Source organism: Rattus norvegicus, chromosome X, assembly GCF_036323735.1.
Source record: "Rattus norvegicus strain BN/NHsdMcwi chromosome X, GRCr8, whole genome shotgun sequence".
Classification (NCBI taxonomy): Eukaryota; Metazoa; Chordata; class Mammalia; order Rodentia; family Muridae; genus Rattus; species Rattus norvegicus.
Genome location: NC_086039.1, coordinates 155,068,205 through 155,083,700, shown reverse-complemented (window position 1 = coordinate 155,083,700; position 15,496 = coordinate 155,068,205). Strand labels below are relative to the sequence as shown.

Genomic DNA, 15,496 nt, shown 5'->3' with positions numbered 1-15,496 from the left:
GCAAACCATTGAATTGAGAACAGAACTCTCTTGGGGAATTAGAGGAAGAATTGAAAGAGCTGAAGGGGCTTGGAACCCTGTAAGAACAACAATGCCAACCAACCACAGTTTCCAGGGATTAAACCACCATCCAAGAGTACATGTGGACAGACCCATGGCTCCAGCTGCATATGCAGCAGAGGATGGCCTTGTTGGGTGCCAGTGGAAGGGGAAGAACTTGATCTTGCCAAGGTTGGACCTCCAGTGCATGGGAATGTCAGGTGATGGGAAGGGGAGGTGGTTTGGGGGGAGAACACCCTTATAGAAGGGGAGGGGGATGGGATAAGGGGTTTATGGACAGGAAACTGGGAAATGGAATAACATTTGAAATGTAAATAATAAATATATTCAATAAAGTCTTTTTAAAAAAAGTATTGAAACTTGGACAGGAACATTGACTTCTGGATACTCACCTATCCAAGATCCAGCCAGACAATCCCCAAATTATGTTTGACTCATGCAGTAACCTTTTTAAAAATTAGTTTTATTTAAATAGTATATTTTGAAAAAAGGTTAAATACATAATAATTTTAGTTTTTATAAGTTCAACATTGTTTTCTGTACATTTACTCGGTATGTAAATCAGACCTTAACATAGTTCTGAAAGTTTGTAGACTAATATTTCTAATTGAAAATATTCTTCTCTTATACAATACATCTTGAACACAGTTTCCACTTTGTACACTCCTCCAAGCTCCCCTCCCCAACTGTTTCCTTTTCAGAAAACAGCAGGCCTCCAAGGAACAACAATTTTACACAACAAAACAGGATACAGTAAGAGAAGGCATAAAGCTTATATATCAAGGCTGGACAAGGCAATAGGAGAAGAGTCCCAAGAGCAGGAAAAAGAGTAAAAGACACATCTTCTCCCACTGTTAACCATCCCACAAAATGACCAAGCTAACACCCATAACATATCAAAGAATTTTAATCCAGCAAAATGACTGCTCTGCCAAGGGATCACATCCAAAGACCTTCTAGGTCTGTATGGTCTGGTTGGAATGACATGCTTTAATCCCTCTGGCTAGAATATAGACTCACCGTTAGTACACACATTTAATCTCAAACAGTAAAGAAAAAGCTAGCCATGTTTGAAAGTGATGTATAATTGAGAAACAAACAAAGTGACAAATCAAAGAATGATTTGACAGAAGGAGTCAGAGATAGGATATGTCTAATTCTCAGGAGAACACAGACAAAAAAGAAAGGCTGCTTAAGAAAGTAGGAGGGGGCAGAGCAGAGGCAATTTTACAGAAACAGGTTGCAGGTGGGGAAAGAATAAGCATTGAGAAGAATGAGAAGAAGCCAAAATATTAGAAGAGATTCCCAGTTAGCTTGAGGCCAAACAGAGCAATTCAATCAGAAGTCAAAAGAGAAACCAGTTTCAATCAGTCAGCTTGGAGGAATTTGGGCCAGAATAGCTAAGTTGAACCGGCCAGCCCCAGTTCAGAAAGAACAAGAAAGGGTGAGTTTCTTCAGCCCTAAGCCTCTGAGATGACAATTACATCTGGTGAATAAAAGATACTTTTAGATCAACATACAGACAAAGGACCTGATGCAGACCAAAGCAAGTCCTGTGCTTGCTTTAGTCTCTGTGAACCCACATCAGCCCTGTTTAGTTGATTTGGTGTGCCATGTTTTTCTGATGTTCTCCATCCTCTCTGACTCCTATAGTCTTCTCTACCCAACTTCCCTGTGGCTTGCTGGGCTCTAAGGGAAGGGACCAGTTGGAGACCTCCAATTCTTGTTGAGCTCTAAGGGGAGGGACCAGATGGAAACCTCCAATTTAGACTCTACCTCTGCATAATGTCTGGCTATGGGTCCTTGTACCTGCTCCCATCTGCTGCTGGAGGAATCTCCTCTGATGATGACTGGAAAAAGCACAGATCTATGAGTATAGCAGATTCTTATTAGGAATCATTTCATTGATTTATTTTTTCCAACCAGTGCTGTTTGGTTCTACCCTAGGTCTCTGGGCTATCCAGTTTCCAATCATATCCAGGGCAATGTAGGGCATGAACCTTAAGTTACACTAAACAAGGTTTGGTCACTTCTACAAGTTCGCACCACCATGCCCCTTGCAGTGCCCCAGCACAGCTTGCAGGCATTACAGATTGTAGGTTGAAAGATTTGTGGCTGAGTTTGTATTCTCTTTCTGTAGCCTGTAGAGTACCTTCCCACACCAAAGAGACTAGAATGTTGGAGTGAAGGCTCCATTCAGGCACCAGCTCGACCCATCTACATTTCTTTAGCTATTTGATGTTTTCTGTTGCAGTAGGGCCCCACTGTCAGAGTGCAGGGATCAACCCTCTGTCCTAGCATCAGCATGGGTTGTTTGGGGGATCTCCATGAGAACCCCTCAGCCAAAATCTCAACCAAATGCAATGTATTCCTACCGCTGGAAGCCTTGCTTGGCCACCAAAGATGGATAGTTCAGACTCCATATTTTCCATTCCTGTGAGTCCTGACTATGTCACTGTCTTACTGAGGGTTTGCATTGCTGTGAACAGACACCATGACCAAGACAATTATTATGAGGACATTTAATTGGGGCTAGCCTACAGGTTCAGAGGTTCAGTCCATTTTTATCAAGGTGGGAAGCATGGTAATGTCCCAGTAGGCATGGCACTGGTGTTCTACATCTTGTTCCTAAGGGAACCAGAAGACTGGCATCCTCGGGCTGCTAGGAGGAAAGTCTCAAAGCCAACCACCACAGTGACACATTTCATAAAATAAAGCCACACCTATTCCAACAAGGCCACAGTTCATAATAGTGGCATTTCCCATGAGTCAAGCTTTTTCAAACCACCAAAATCACCTTTATAGATTCCAGGATGTTTCCTCTGCGCTAGGCTTCCACCCCCTATACCCACAAATGTTCTTCAATTCCATCTGTCTCTTCCTGTATTCTCTCCATCTATTGCCCCATCTCTCCCACTCTTGTCCTCGTCCACCCTCAATTGAACTACAAATGTTATTATTCTATTTCCTCTTCCCAGGGAGGTTCATGCATAACCTCCCAGGCCCTCCTCTTTGCCTAACCTTTCTGGGCCTGTGAATTGTAACTTGTTATCATTTACTTAACAGCTAGTACCCACTTAAAAGTGAATGGATGCTTTTCTTATATATGCACCTTATGAGTGCCTGGACCCTGTGGGGATCAGCTACCCTGGAAGAGGATTTATAGACCTGTGAGCTGCCATGTGCATATGATGCCATGGGCATGAGTCTCTCAAACTGCCTTGATTTATATCATTTGCATTGGGCTGTTTGCCCCAGCAGACCTCTCTGAAAACCTTCTGTACTAGTGTTTATGGTTTGAAAAAACCCCTAGCTGTATCGACAGGGCTGTAGATCCTGCCCTCACCATATCTACAGAAAATAATGGTTCTGGCTTCTACTCTATCCCACTTTTCTATAGCTAAGGAAACATTTGGCTTCTGTCATGCCCCACTGCTAACAGAGGACTTTACAAAGAACAGATGCCCAGTGGAGGCTTTTGGGTTAGAAGTTCCATTTATTTATTATTTTTTTGTTTTCATTTTAATTTGTTAACTGCGATGAAATATTAAACAGTGTAAGACCATCAAAAATTAATTTTATTCTTATTCAAGTTAATGCCAGATTTTTCCCATTGCCCAGGAAATTCCCATTTCAATGCCACTGGTATCTTGTGACATTTTACAAATTAAGACAGAAATCATTCCCATTTGTTTTCAAAATAATAAATTCTTCAACATGGATCAATAACAATGCATTCATTACAAAAGACTTAAAAACTAATGGATTTTGTAACAAGAGTATTAACACTTTGGAATACCGAGAATCCTAAAGTCACTCAAAAGTAGAATACTTAAAGCTCCCCTCCCACCAGCTCTCAATTGAGGGTACAATACTTGGATCACTGACTCAGCCTGAACTGATGTTGGATGAGAACTGCCAGTGCACTAGACTATGTGCAGGTCAGTGCTACAGAGCTATCTCCTGGGCAATCCAGGCTTGGGCCCTCTCTATCTCATCTCTCAGAGCCTCTGCATATTTTTCAGTGAACGCTCTGGGATCGGTCTTAGTAATGCTAGCAAAAAACTTCAAGACATTCATTTTGGTGGTTTCAACAAAGGCCCTTGGTCCCCACAGGAACTGATAGCTATGAGGATCACTATTAGGCACCTGCCTGTATTCCAGGTACCCTTCCTGGACAAACTCCTCAGAGATGAGCTTCCTGGGGTCTTGATGTATGTAAGCATCCCTTCCACCATACAACCCTATGTTATTTAGCATTTCCCAGATAATGTCTTCACTGACACAGTTTCCCTGCATGAAAATGACACCCAGTACAACTATTAGGAGACCTGTCTTGGGCATGCCCTGAACATCAGTCAGCATCCCATCATAGGTGATCCCCAGGGCAATGACAAGGATATAGGAGTGGACAAATGGGTCCACTTCTATCATGTCAATGCCAAAGACCAACTTCATGCACTCAGAGGCCTCACTAAAAATCAGAGAGAAGTACTGATCATACTCTCTACCAATGCTTTCCAGCATTTCTGCTTTGGTAGTGAATGCCTTCATTTGGTATTTGAAAAGCAGAAAGTCCACCAAGTCATATACCTTTATGTTCAGTGCATTGTAAAACATACGCAATGGGTCTTCCAGGTCTTCTACTTGGTTGGTGGAAGCTTCCTCAGATGGGCCTTCAGGAATGGAGGCCAGTGCCACAGAGGGAGAGGAAGCTCTCTGAGGACTCTGGGGAAGACTTGGTATTCCGCTACCACACACCTTCCTTGAGGCGAGAGTGACTTCCTCCTCATCTATAACCATTGGAGCCTGAGCATTGTCTAATTCCCTTTGGCCCTGAGCACTGCCTTGAAGGTTGCAGTGAAGGATGTTATGGGGATTATCCATTGTGACTTTCCTGTAACAACAGGCAGAATAATGTCCCAATCACAGTAGCAAAGATATACAGGCCTGGTGGGGAAAGGGAGAGAGTGAGTGAATTGTGCTGGTAGCCACTGTTTCACAGTCCTCAAAATATCATGTTATTTTATTTTTCTTGAGTAGTGCTCTAGGGTCACAAGGACTCTTAGCAGTCCTAGAACCCTGGAATCCTGAAAAAGGAAGTGACCCAGCTATTTGAGGTGCAGCCAAGTCACAGAGCAGGTGGCCTCAGGGCTACCATCAGGTTATTTGAGGCCAGGGATTCTGGAATGTCTATATTCTAAACTGTTGGTACCATTGATAAATACTTGTAGTATGTGCCTCCACATAACTTCTGAGGCTACATAGATTTGTGCTTATATATGAACTGGAGACTGTCTCAGATGAAGACTTTCACCTCCTGCTCTCTGAAACTATTATTAAGAGATGCTGACAACATCCCACAGCTGCAAACTGCTAGTTTGATACCTCATAGGGAGGGTGAGGTAGACTGTGGGAGGTAACCCTACTTAAGGTAAACGGTGCCTTCTATAATTGATCATTCTGGGCCCTTGGGTAGGTTTCCCCTGTCAAGGGTCAGGCACTACTCTTCTGCTGGCATGTAGCAAACTCTTAACTGTTCACCTCTCTGAAGCATAATAAAAGGGATTAAGAGCACTTCATATCTAGCTCAGAATCAATTACAAGAGACGGGCCAATTCAATGTATTCCATGTGTCCTGAGATGTTGGAGGTCTCAACACTCACCTTGACAAATAAGAACTGAACTGCTTGTCCTGATGATCCAAGGGTAGTTTCTTTAAGCCAAGAGCCTATTTCTGTGAAACAGAGGGAAGAGGATATGAGGTGAAGGAATGCAACTATGGCCCTTGGGTTTTCTCATAGCTGACAGGAGGGCAGGGAGGGAACAAATGCCAGGACCCCTTCAGTCCTCACCTTGAGTCCTGACACTCCTGAGATCTTCTCTCTGATGACTCCAGTCAAACTCCCCTTTACAAGATCTTTCAGCTCCCTGAGACCAGTAACCTGCAAACAAGATTGGGTGCTTAGGCTGATAGCCCTACCCAGCACTGTGGGAATCAGGTATGTGAGAAGTGTTTGTGGGGCCTGTGACAGTGGTTTCCTTGACTCAACCATTGGAGGTCCTTACTTGGACCATGCAAGATCCAGGAACCCATTTTTTAGTAAGGCCACCCACTCTGGTCAACATCCTCACCTTTTTAATATCTGAGGAGGTGTCACATCTCTTTACATCTGTAAGGGTTGTCCTGGAATGTTCACATGACCTGTGCTCATCTCTGCTGATTTTAGGGCTTTCTAATTCCACCTGAGGTTCATTCATCTGACTTGTACTTCCTGACATCTTCCCTTATGTCCAGATGACACAAGACCTCATCTCTCCAAAGACTCCCACCTTCCTGCCTAAGGTAGAAGTAAGCATGACACTTAGTGTCTCTGAGTGTTGGCCTCAGAATAAAACCAGGCAGTACAGTCCCTTCTTTCTGCACTGTGAACACATATAGTTCCCAGAAGTCTATGTCTGAGATATGGCTAATCCTGGGACTCCTTTCTCTGTTTACCACATGTGGTTCCCTCTGCCAAACTAACATCACCCCTAGAACCATAATCTTTACCTCCTAGAGAAGTCCCACCACAAGTCAAGAAGCATAAAGGAGAGGTAGATATAACATACACATACCCAGGTCTCTCCAGGCAACATTAAGAGAGGTGGACAGTTATTATGGCATCCATTGTTGGGGAGAGGATTGTACTTTTTTCCTCACCTTTAGTTCTAACCATGGTAACTCAAACTCACCTAGACTGCTTACAAATGCTGGACACCTCCTCTGGTAACCTTTATGTGGCTCTCTCTGCTGCTCTGATAATGTCCTTCAGTGGATACACTCACTGTCCTTGGAGAAAAGAGAGAAGAGACACTGAAGCATATCTGTATGACAGTGGGTAGGGGCTCCCAAAGCTTATGAGCACAGGACTGTCATCAATGGCAATGGGGACTATCTAAGGTGTGCTATCCTCAGTGAACCCTAGATGTTACTTTGACTGCTGATCTATATATCCTAGGACCTCATTTTCTATGGACCTCAGAAAAGGTTCTGACCTTATATCTACCAAGAACAAAGTAGGCCACTCCCCTGATTAGTCTAGCCACATGTAGTAGAGTACTATTTATTTATGGGTATACAACTGAGTTATCTAATGGGGACATCTCTTCCATTTACCCACAGGGTCTTACTATATCACTTCATGAAGTCTGGACCCACTCTACTCCAACTGTCTCCAAAAATTGATCTAAATCAGAGACCCTTTGGAGGATAGAGGCTAACTCCTATTTGGTGCAGAATGCACAATGGAGAAACAGATTTGGGGTTCCTCCACCTAGGCATAAAATCTCACTTTGATTCCAAGAGTACCTGGAGAGGGTCTGGAGAGCATAATCATGTTTTTAAAATATTTTATTAGCTCTTAGATAATTTCATACATTCCATTTTAATTATATTCAAACACTTTCCCAAATCCTCCTAGTCCCCAACTCCTTCTATACCTACCAGTCCTCATACTCTCATATTTTATGATCCTTATATCCTACAAGAGACTTTTTGTGCCCACCCTAAGCTCTCACCTAGACTTGGAAGGCATCTTGTGGCCATTTTTCTTCAAGGAATCCCAAAAGTGGTGTTGAATCCCCGAAGTCCATGTAGGCAGATCTGGAAGCCTGGTTACGGGCTCATTCCAAGTCTACCCCCTTCCCCATTTAGTTCAGGACCCTCAAAATAATACAAGGTAGCTAAGTTGTCTGGGTCTAACTATTTAGAAACTGGCTCCCACAAACCACTCTCAGCTCCCACCTTTATTTAAAAATGTTTGCTGATTCCTGATTTCAGGGAACCTATGAAATGGAGCCTATGGTCAGAGCTCCTTAGAGAAGGAAGGAAGGAGCTCATTTCAATAAATGGGTCTCTGTTTTGATGCAGCTCACATTATCCATCCTATAGTGAGTGGGGTCATTCTACCCAAAGCAGAGCTTTCATTGTACATTCCTGGGAACCCCATCCTCCCAGGACAGTATTCCACCACCACCCCCAATCACGAATTACTAAAAATCATTATTATCCTTACTCCTCAGGTATCATGGAGCAAGGGGCTCACTCCAAGAAGTGAGCTCTATTTGGAGCTAGGTTGATGACAGGAGTGAAAGTGCATTATTTCAAGGTACTGTCAATGTTGAAAGTTGCCCTTTCCAACACCATATGCACTCATATCCACTACAAAAGTGCAGAATGGCTGATTTACTTCTAGAAAACTCAGGAACATCCTCATCCTCAGGTGCCCAATATAGAAGGTAGGAAGGGTCTCTTTCCCAAAGAGAAGAGAAATAATACAGAAAGCTGTATTATTTAGAGGACCATTTATCCTGAATAGTTTCAGAGCCAGCCCGAAATTCTCACCTCAACTGTAGCGCCAATGCCGATTACTTCCAGGAGTCTTGCAAAATGGCGCCAAGTCCACAAAGTCCCCGGTTATGAAACGCTGGGGGGGGGGGGGGGCAGCCGAGGGGCAGAGGGGCCTTATATCACAAGTCAGTACAGACAAGGCATCTTTAAACTCAAGGAACCTCAGAAAACTTCCCCAAGGCCTCCATGTCACCAGATATAGAGGCCTGGGAGGATCTCATTCACCCCAAGTCAGCACTTAAAAAAAAAAAATGGCCCTCAGACTCCCAAGTCCTCTGATATGGAAACTTGGGACCAGGTTCTTTTCACTAAGTAGGCTCCAGTTTGCTTAAACACCCCAAAAGGATACAAATCTAGTTTAACAAGTCTGGGCCTGTTCATCCTGGATTCAACTTCAGCAACCTACTCCCCCCAAAGCAGAGCTTCTGTAGTCCACCGTTAGGTACTCCTTTCACTCAGCTCCTATTCAGTGCTTTCCCTCACGGACTGTTTGAAAATGGCAACTTTAACCTCGACAATTGAGTAGTAAGGGGCTCATTTCTACAAGGTTACCCCCACTGGAACCTAGGCTGATCACAGGGAGAAAGCTGTATTATTTAGGGGACCTGAAAAGTTTCAGAATCAGTCCAAAATTCTCACCTCAAGTGGCGCGGCGATGCAGCTTCCTTCCAGGAGTCTTGCAAAATGGCGCTGAGTCCACAAAGTCCCCGGATATGAAACGCTAGAGGTGGGGGATGGGGAGAAGGGGGGCCTAAAGAGGGTAGCCGAGGGGGCAGAGAGGCTTTATCTCATAAGTCAGTACAGAACAGGCATCTTTAAACTCAAGGAACCCCAGAAAACTTCCCCAAGGCGTCCATGTCACCAGATATAGAGGCCTGGGAGGGTCTCATTCACTCCAAGTCAGCGCTCAAACTAAAAAAAAAAAAATGGCCCTCAGACTCCCAAGTCCTCTGATATGGAAACTTGGGACTAGGTTCTTTTCACTAAGTAGGCTCCCGTTTGCTTCAGCACCCCAAAAGGATACAAATCTAGTTTAACAAGTCTGGGCCTGTTCATCCTGGATTCAGCTTCAACAACCTACTCCCCAGCTTTCATCCAGACTAACATGGTCACATGGTCCGCCATTTCTAGAAATCTCTGAAATGGAGCCTAAGGACAGAGTCCCAGGAGAGGGAGGGGCAGGGCCGCATTCCCACAAGTGTGCCCCTGTTTGGTTCGGCTCACATTATTAAAACTATTATGGGGTGCTCTAACCAAAGCGGAGCTTCTGTAGTCCACTGTTAGGTACTCCTTTCACTCAGCTGCTATTCAGTGCTTTCCCTCATGGACTATTTGAAAATGTCAACTTTAACCTCGACAATTGAGTAGTAAGGGGCTCATGTCTACAAGGTTACCCCCACTGGAACCTAGGCTGACCACAGGGAGAAAGCTGTATTATTTAGGGGACCTGAAAGGTTTCAGAGTCAGCCCAAAATTCTCACCTCAAGTGGCGCGGCGATGCAGCTTCCTTCCAGGAGTCTTGCAAAATGGCGCTGAGTCCACAAAGTCCCCGGATATGAAATGCTAGAGTGGGGGGGGGGTTGGAGGTTTGTGGGGGAGTAGGGGACCTGCCGGGGACTCGGAGGGGCTTTGTCTCACAAGTGAGATCAAAGGATTCTTTAAACTCAAGGGACCTCAGAAAATGTCCCCGAGGTTTCCTTGTCACCAGATATAGAGGGCTAGAGATATTCTCATTCTCCCAGGTCAGCACATAGTCTCTAGAAATCAAGGAGTCAGCTTTTCCACCACTTTCCCTCAGGGAATGTTTGAAAATGGTGTGTGTGTGTGTGTGTGTGTGTGTGTGTGTGTGTGTGTGTGTGTGTGTGTGTGTTTCCCTCCTAGAAATCAAGGAGCAAGCAACTGGACCTACTTGGTTCTAGGCAGATGCAAGGGATGAATTTGCATTCTTTCGTAATGTTTACCCTGGAAAGGTACTTTTCTAGCCAAGCCTAATCTCTCACCTTGACTCAGAAGGCAGAGTGGCAGTCTCTTGTTTAGAAGCTTCACAAAATTGTTCTAAGTGCTCTAAGTCTCTGTAAATGAATATGGAGGTTCTTCTTTCTGCTAGCACTGAGGCAGCTTCTAGGCTCCAGGAACCTCACAAATAAGCTCTGTACTCCCCAAGTTTCTGGATGCAGATGTGGAGGCTTGGGTACAGGCTCATCCTCACAAGTCTGGTACAAGACCATCAAATGGATGTAATGTAGCTTGATTGTCTGGACCTGTCCATGTGGAATTTGACTTCTACTGTAAATTATCTCCAATGAAATTTGATCTACTCCCAACTTCCATCTTGACTATAAATGTCACACGCTCCCTCTTTTCTAGAAACTTCTGACAGCATTTATAGTCAGAGTCTCTAGAGTGGAAGGATTGGGGGTTCGTTCCCACATATGAGCCTTTGTTTATTGTATGCCACAACACTATCCTGTCATATGTTATCTGATGTCCCTCTATGCAGACCAGAGCATCCAAATTCTCTTCTCAGGTTCAGGTTCTACTTCACCCTGCAAACAGTGTAGCCCTTTCTACCTCCCTGAACATATAAAGAAAGCAGGGAGGGTCTCTTGTGGTTGGGACCCAGGAATGTAGGGGTAAAGACTCAAAGGCCCAGGTCTACTGCTTGCCACGGGAGTGTAACTACAGTGATTGGGGACCCTCTGTGTTACTTCAGATGTGAACCTTGAGGTCTTACTTTCAGTGTCTCTGGAAATCCTGAAAATGGTTCCATGAACAGCATCTAGGGAGAGGTCATGGGAAGGAGCAAATTCCAATAACCACACCAGGTTTGATAGTAAACTGTCCAAAGGGGTGCTGGTGTATACTTTGAGATTCTTCCTTCCTGGATCTGATCTTCTTTGACTATCAAAATGGATTCTGAGAATCTTAAATGCCTATAAACTTCCCCAACTCCTTGAATATAGATGAAAATGTATAGGTGAGGCTCATTTATGTAAATTGGCCCCAGCGCATGTAGAACACAGCTGCATTACTTAAGATACTTTTTTCTAGAGTTACATTTCTGTACACCCTCAGATTTCCCCTGAAGTCCTAAAAAGAATCAATCTAATTTACACACACACACACACACACACACACACACACACACACACACACACTTCTTGGATTTAGCTGATGTACTAGTGGAGATATTTTTATAAGGTCAATATGGTAATATGGTGAGCCAAGGAAACCCAGGTGAATGTTTAGAGTGGATGAAATTCTGAGTGAATGTGTATTGTTTGACAGGGTCATAGTCATATCAAGGATGCCTGTGCCTTAGACACACAGACTCGTGGGAACAAAGTCTCCTGTGCAAAATGCAACCACAGCTTCCTCCTTCCAGATGACTGCAACCTGAGACTGTTCACCAGTACGGGTCCACATTACTCTGTGGTACTTTGTCCTGCTGCATCAGAGTAAACACATCCCACAATATTCCAGATTTTATGTACCTGTGTCTGTTTTTCTTTATTCCATTGATAATCAGGTTCCCAGGACCAAGCTGTGTTGGTTATAGTGGATATAAATACTTATTTAAAAACAGAATCCAGGGGTTGGGGATTTAGCTCAGTGGTAGAGAGCTTGCCTAGGAAGCGCAAGGCCCTGGGTTCGGTCCCCAGCTCCGAAAAAAGAACCAAAAAAAAAACAAAAAACAAAAAACAAAAAAACAAAAAAACAAAAAAACAAAAAACAAAAAAACAAAAAAACAAAAAAACAAAAAAACAAAAAACAGAATCCAAAAATCAATAACCTAAAGTGACAGGTAAGGAATTAAATCCAGAAAACAAGTTAAACCATTTAAAAGAGGATCTTACTTATTACCCCTACTATGCACAAGCCTCTATCCTCAGGTCCTCCTTCTCTGTTTCATACAGTACATAGACATTCCTCCTTATAAGAATTTAGATTTTACTGTCTCCATAATTGAGTCTCAGTCAGTTGGTATAAAAGTACTCTCTTCACAGTGGACCACTGTTTATTAGTCAATATTATTGAGTCTTCAGATGATTTTGAGGTCACTTTTATTACTCCCATGTTCCCATTTGTCTAGGCCATTCGATAGGCCAATGGAATTCTTGGCCAGTCAGACCTTCTCTGGCTCATTATCTTTACGTTTTTCATTCAGTGGGTGCTTGTGGCAGGATTATCTTGGCCTGCTTCCCTTCTCTGCTTTAATTACTTTGGTCTGAGCCCTGGGAGATGATTGTTTTGCTTTGAATTTCATTTCTATAGGCTTAGATTTTTCACAACCTACTTTAAGAAGGGTTCTTAAGTGTTTTAACCTCCCTTCTAGTCCACCAACCCCCAGAGATAGTTCAAGAGAAAGGTTATTAAGACACAGGGGAAATGGGCCTGTTTATTGCAGTCTTCATTGTCAGGATATCAGCAGTTCACTCTATTTGCAAACCACCAAAATAAATTAGCAGCTGCAGTCCACTCCACTCCACAGACACCACTCATGAATCAGCAACATCAGTTTGATTCAGAAGAAACCGAATGGCTCTGCTTGATTGGCATAAGTCCCTGAAAGCTGCAAGAAATGGCCTGAATATCACAACAAATTCTTTGGCGAGTTATTCTCTACAAAATCACAACAAGCAAAGATCAACAGCTCTGTGCAAAGCTAACCAATGCATGAATATCATCAGCAAAGACTAGAGAAGCAAAGCAAGGTGAACCAATGCAATAAATTCCTCCCACTGGCTGTGGGGCCATATTTATATTCATTCTTAACATCACATATCCTGTCATATGTCTACTTCAGGGAAACATCCTCTCACCCATGTCTACTTCAGCAAAACATTCTTTCGTGTTTCTGCTTCAGCAAAACATCATTATGATCTGAGTCTCCAAAAAACTGAGAAATTTCCCATTCACAATTTTCTTTCTGTGACCTCCTCATTGTCCTGCCAGTTGTCAAGAGCAGCAAAAAATGACAAAAGTAACTATGAAATGTGAATTATTTGCTGCTCTGGACAACTAGAAGGACAATAAGAGGTCACAGAAAGGAATTAATTTTCAAGAATGGGGAAGAAGAAGGAGGAGGAGAAGGAGGAGAAGGAGAAGGAGAAGGAGAAGGAGAAGGAGGAGAAGGAGAAGGAGAAGGAGAAGGAGAAGGAGAAGGAGAAGGAGAAGGAGAAGAAGAAGAAGAAGAAGAAGAAGAAGGAGGAGGAGGAGGAGGAGGAGGAGGAGGAGGAGGAGGAGGAGGAGGAGGAAGAGAAAGAAGAGGAAGAAGAGGAAGAGAGGAAGAAGAGGAGGAGGAAGAAGAGGAGGAGGAAGAATAGGAACCTTATGGGAAGGGGTACAGGCCAAGGTGAGTATGCACAAGCTGAGGACAAAGGAGGTGTACCAGGAATAAGAGTCATGTCAAAGGAAAAAGGAGGAGACCTTGGATGGCTCTGCTTAGTTTGAAATTTCCTGAGTTTTAGAGTAGTTACTTCTTTTCTATTCTGTTTGGGCTGGTTCTTAACCACATGTATGAGGTGCTGATAGCTTTGTGTACATTTGTGAAAGCCAAATGTATCTACACACAGTCTAGTATACTTCCACAGACTACTCCTCACCACAATGAGTGGCCACACTTTCGTATCAATTGGCTAGCAAGCTACTTCCTTAGCCAAGGGTATGACTGAGAATAGGATCTTAGACAGCATGAATCACACCATCCTCATTCCTCTATGGGTGGTTGTGGGACAAGGTGTTTTGAACATTTCTTTTGTAATTAAAGTAACCTGCCACCCCTATTTACCTTTCCTCATTAATTCATGGAGGTACCATGGCAGGGTGCTCCTCTATCATTTCCTATGGTCACCCAATTGAGTAGTACATCTTCCTCTCCCATGCTTCATCATAGCCTAGTATGTACCCACCCCACACATGGTAATATGGCCACAGTTAAGATTGTAGAGTTATGATTCATTCTATTCCCTTCCTGGCATTGCTGCTTACGCATATTGGTAACTTAGATTCTAGCCTCCCACCAGGGAATTCTCTATCCCAGACTCCTTTGCCTGAACCACATAAACTTCCTGGCTTTTGTTTTCCAGTCTGAATCCACAGCCTTTAGGCTTTAAGAGTTCAGTGAACATAATTTTTGCACTGGAAATCTCACTGTCATTTTTTATCTGAGAAGCCTGATTCTCCCAATAACTGCATTATCTTATCTTTTCTTGTTGTTGTGATAAAATACTTTGAAAAGCAACTTAAGGGATAAAGAGTTTTAGTCTGGGTTACACTTCAAGAGTAAAGTTCGTTGTGATGAGTAAGTCAGCTTGAAGTAGCTGGTCACATTGCACTCACAATTAAGAAGCAAAGAGCAACGAATGGTCCCTTTCAGGTTACCCTTTTCTTTTTATAGAATCAAGGAATCCAGTATAGTTAATGGTGTAGGTGTCACCATCTCCCAGGTCTAGATCTCAATAAGCTGATAATGGAAATTAAACGTCACAATTACTCAGGCTTAGTTGTAACAGAGTAAGATACATAAGGCAGAAAGTCTTGTTCCCCAACTTTAAATAGGATATTTTTATGAAGGCAACTTCAAGATACAAGCCTGTTAAATTCCAAGATGAAGGAGGGGTACAGGTGGTCAAAGGTTTTTAGCTTTGTCTTTAAAGTTCTCTTTTATGTCACAAGTTTTAGACAAGACATCCTGATTACAAAAAAAGGACAATTAAACCTGTATTTCTAAGCCCCACAGTATCGAGCTGAAAATTCTGCCAATTTACAAATTAGTCTGAAAAAATGGAGTTTAAAAATGTTACTACAAATAATATCCTCGGTCTCACTGTTTAAACATAACAGATTTGATAGCTTGTTGGTAAGGTGAGGTCCAGCTTGTCTCCACTAGGTCATCTTCATGTGAATCCGGTGGTTATACGGTTTTGTTCTAGGGATATTTCATTATTTTAATAATGGTTTTAGCTGACATTCATGGAGAGAATGAATCCTTAGAACTGTGCCACTAGTGAAAGGAAATCCTGTCTAGAGTATGTTTCTTTA

General features: G+C 43.1%; 1 protein-coding gene across 5 annotated transcripts; it reads right to left on the bottom strand.

Moving 5' to 3' along the window:
* Positions 1–3,536: 3,536 nt before the first annotated feature.
* On the bottom strand, positions 3,537–9,983 carry Magea4 (MAGE family member A4). 5 transcript variants are annotated; one of them, XM_063280311.1, is made up of 6 exons: positions 9,934–9,983; positions 9,092–9,203; positions 6,796–6,887; positions 5,916–6,005; positions 5,727–5,797; positions 3,537–5,010 (listed from the first exon to the last, which is right to left on the bottom strand). In XM_063280311.1, exon 6 carries the CDS (start codon positions 4,945–4,947, stop codon positions 4,009–4,011), a length of 939 nt encoding a protein of 312 aa, XP_063136381.1. In that variant the 5' UTR covers positions 4,948–5,010; positions 5,727–5,797; positions 5,916–6,005; positions 6,796–6,887; positions 9,092–9,203; positions 9,934–9,983; the 3' UTR covers positions 3,537–4,008. The 5 variants fall into 5 exon arrangements, with proteins under 5 accessions (XP_063136381.1, XP_063136380.1, XP_038956009.1 ...); XM_063280310.1 differs by having other exon boundaries at positions 6,796–6,892; positions 9,934–9,979; XM_039100081.2 differs by lacking the exon at positions 9,934–9,983 and having other exon boundaries at positions 6,796–6,892; positions 9,092–9,660.
* Positions 9,984–15,496: the final 5,513 nt, after the last annotated feature.

Coding starts and splice junctions, on each gene's coding strand:
- Magea4 (XM_063280311.1), bottom strand. CDS start 4,947: ATGGATAATCCCCATAACATCCTTCACTGCAACCTTCAAGGCAGTGCT.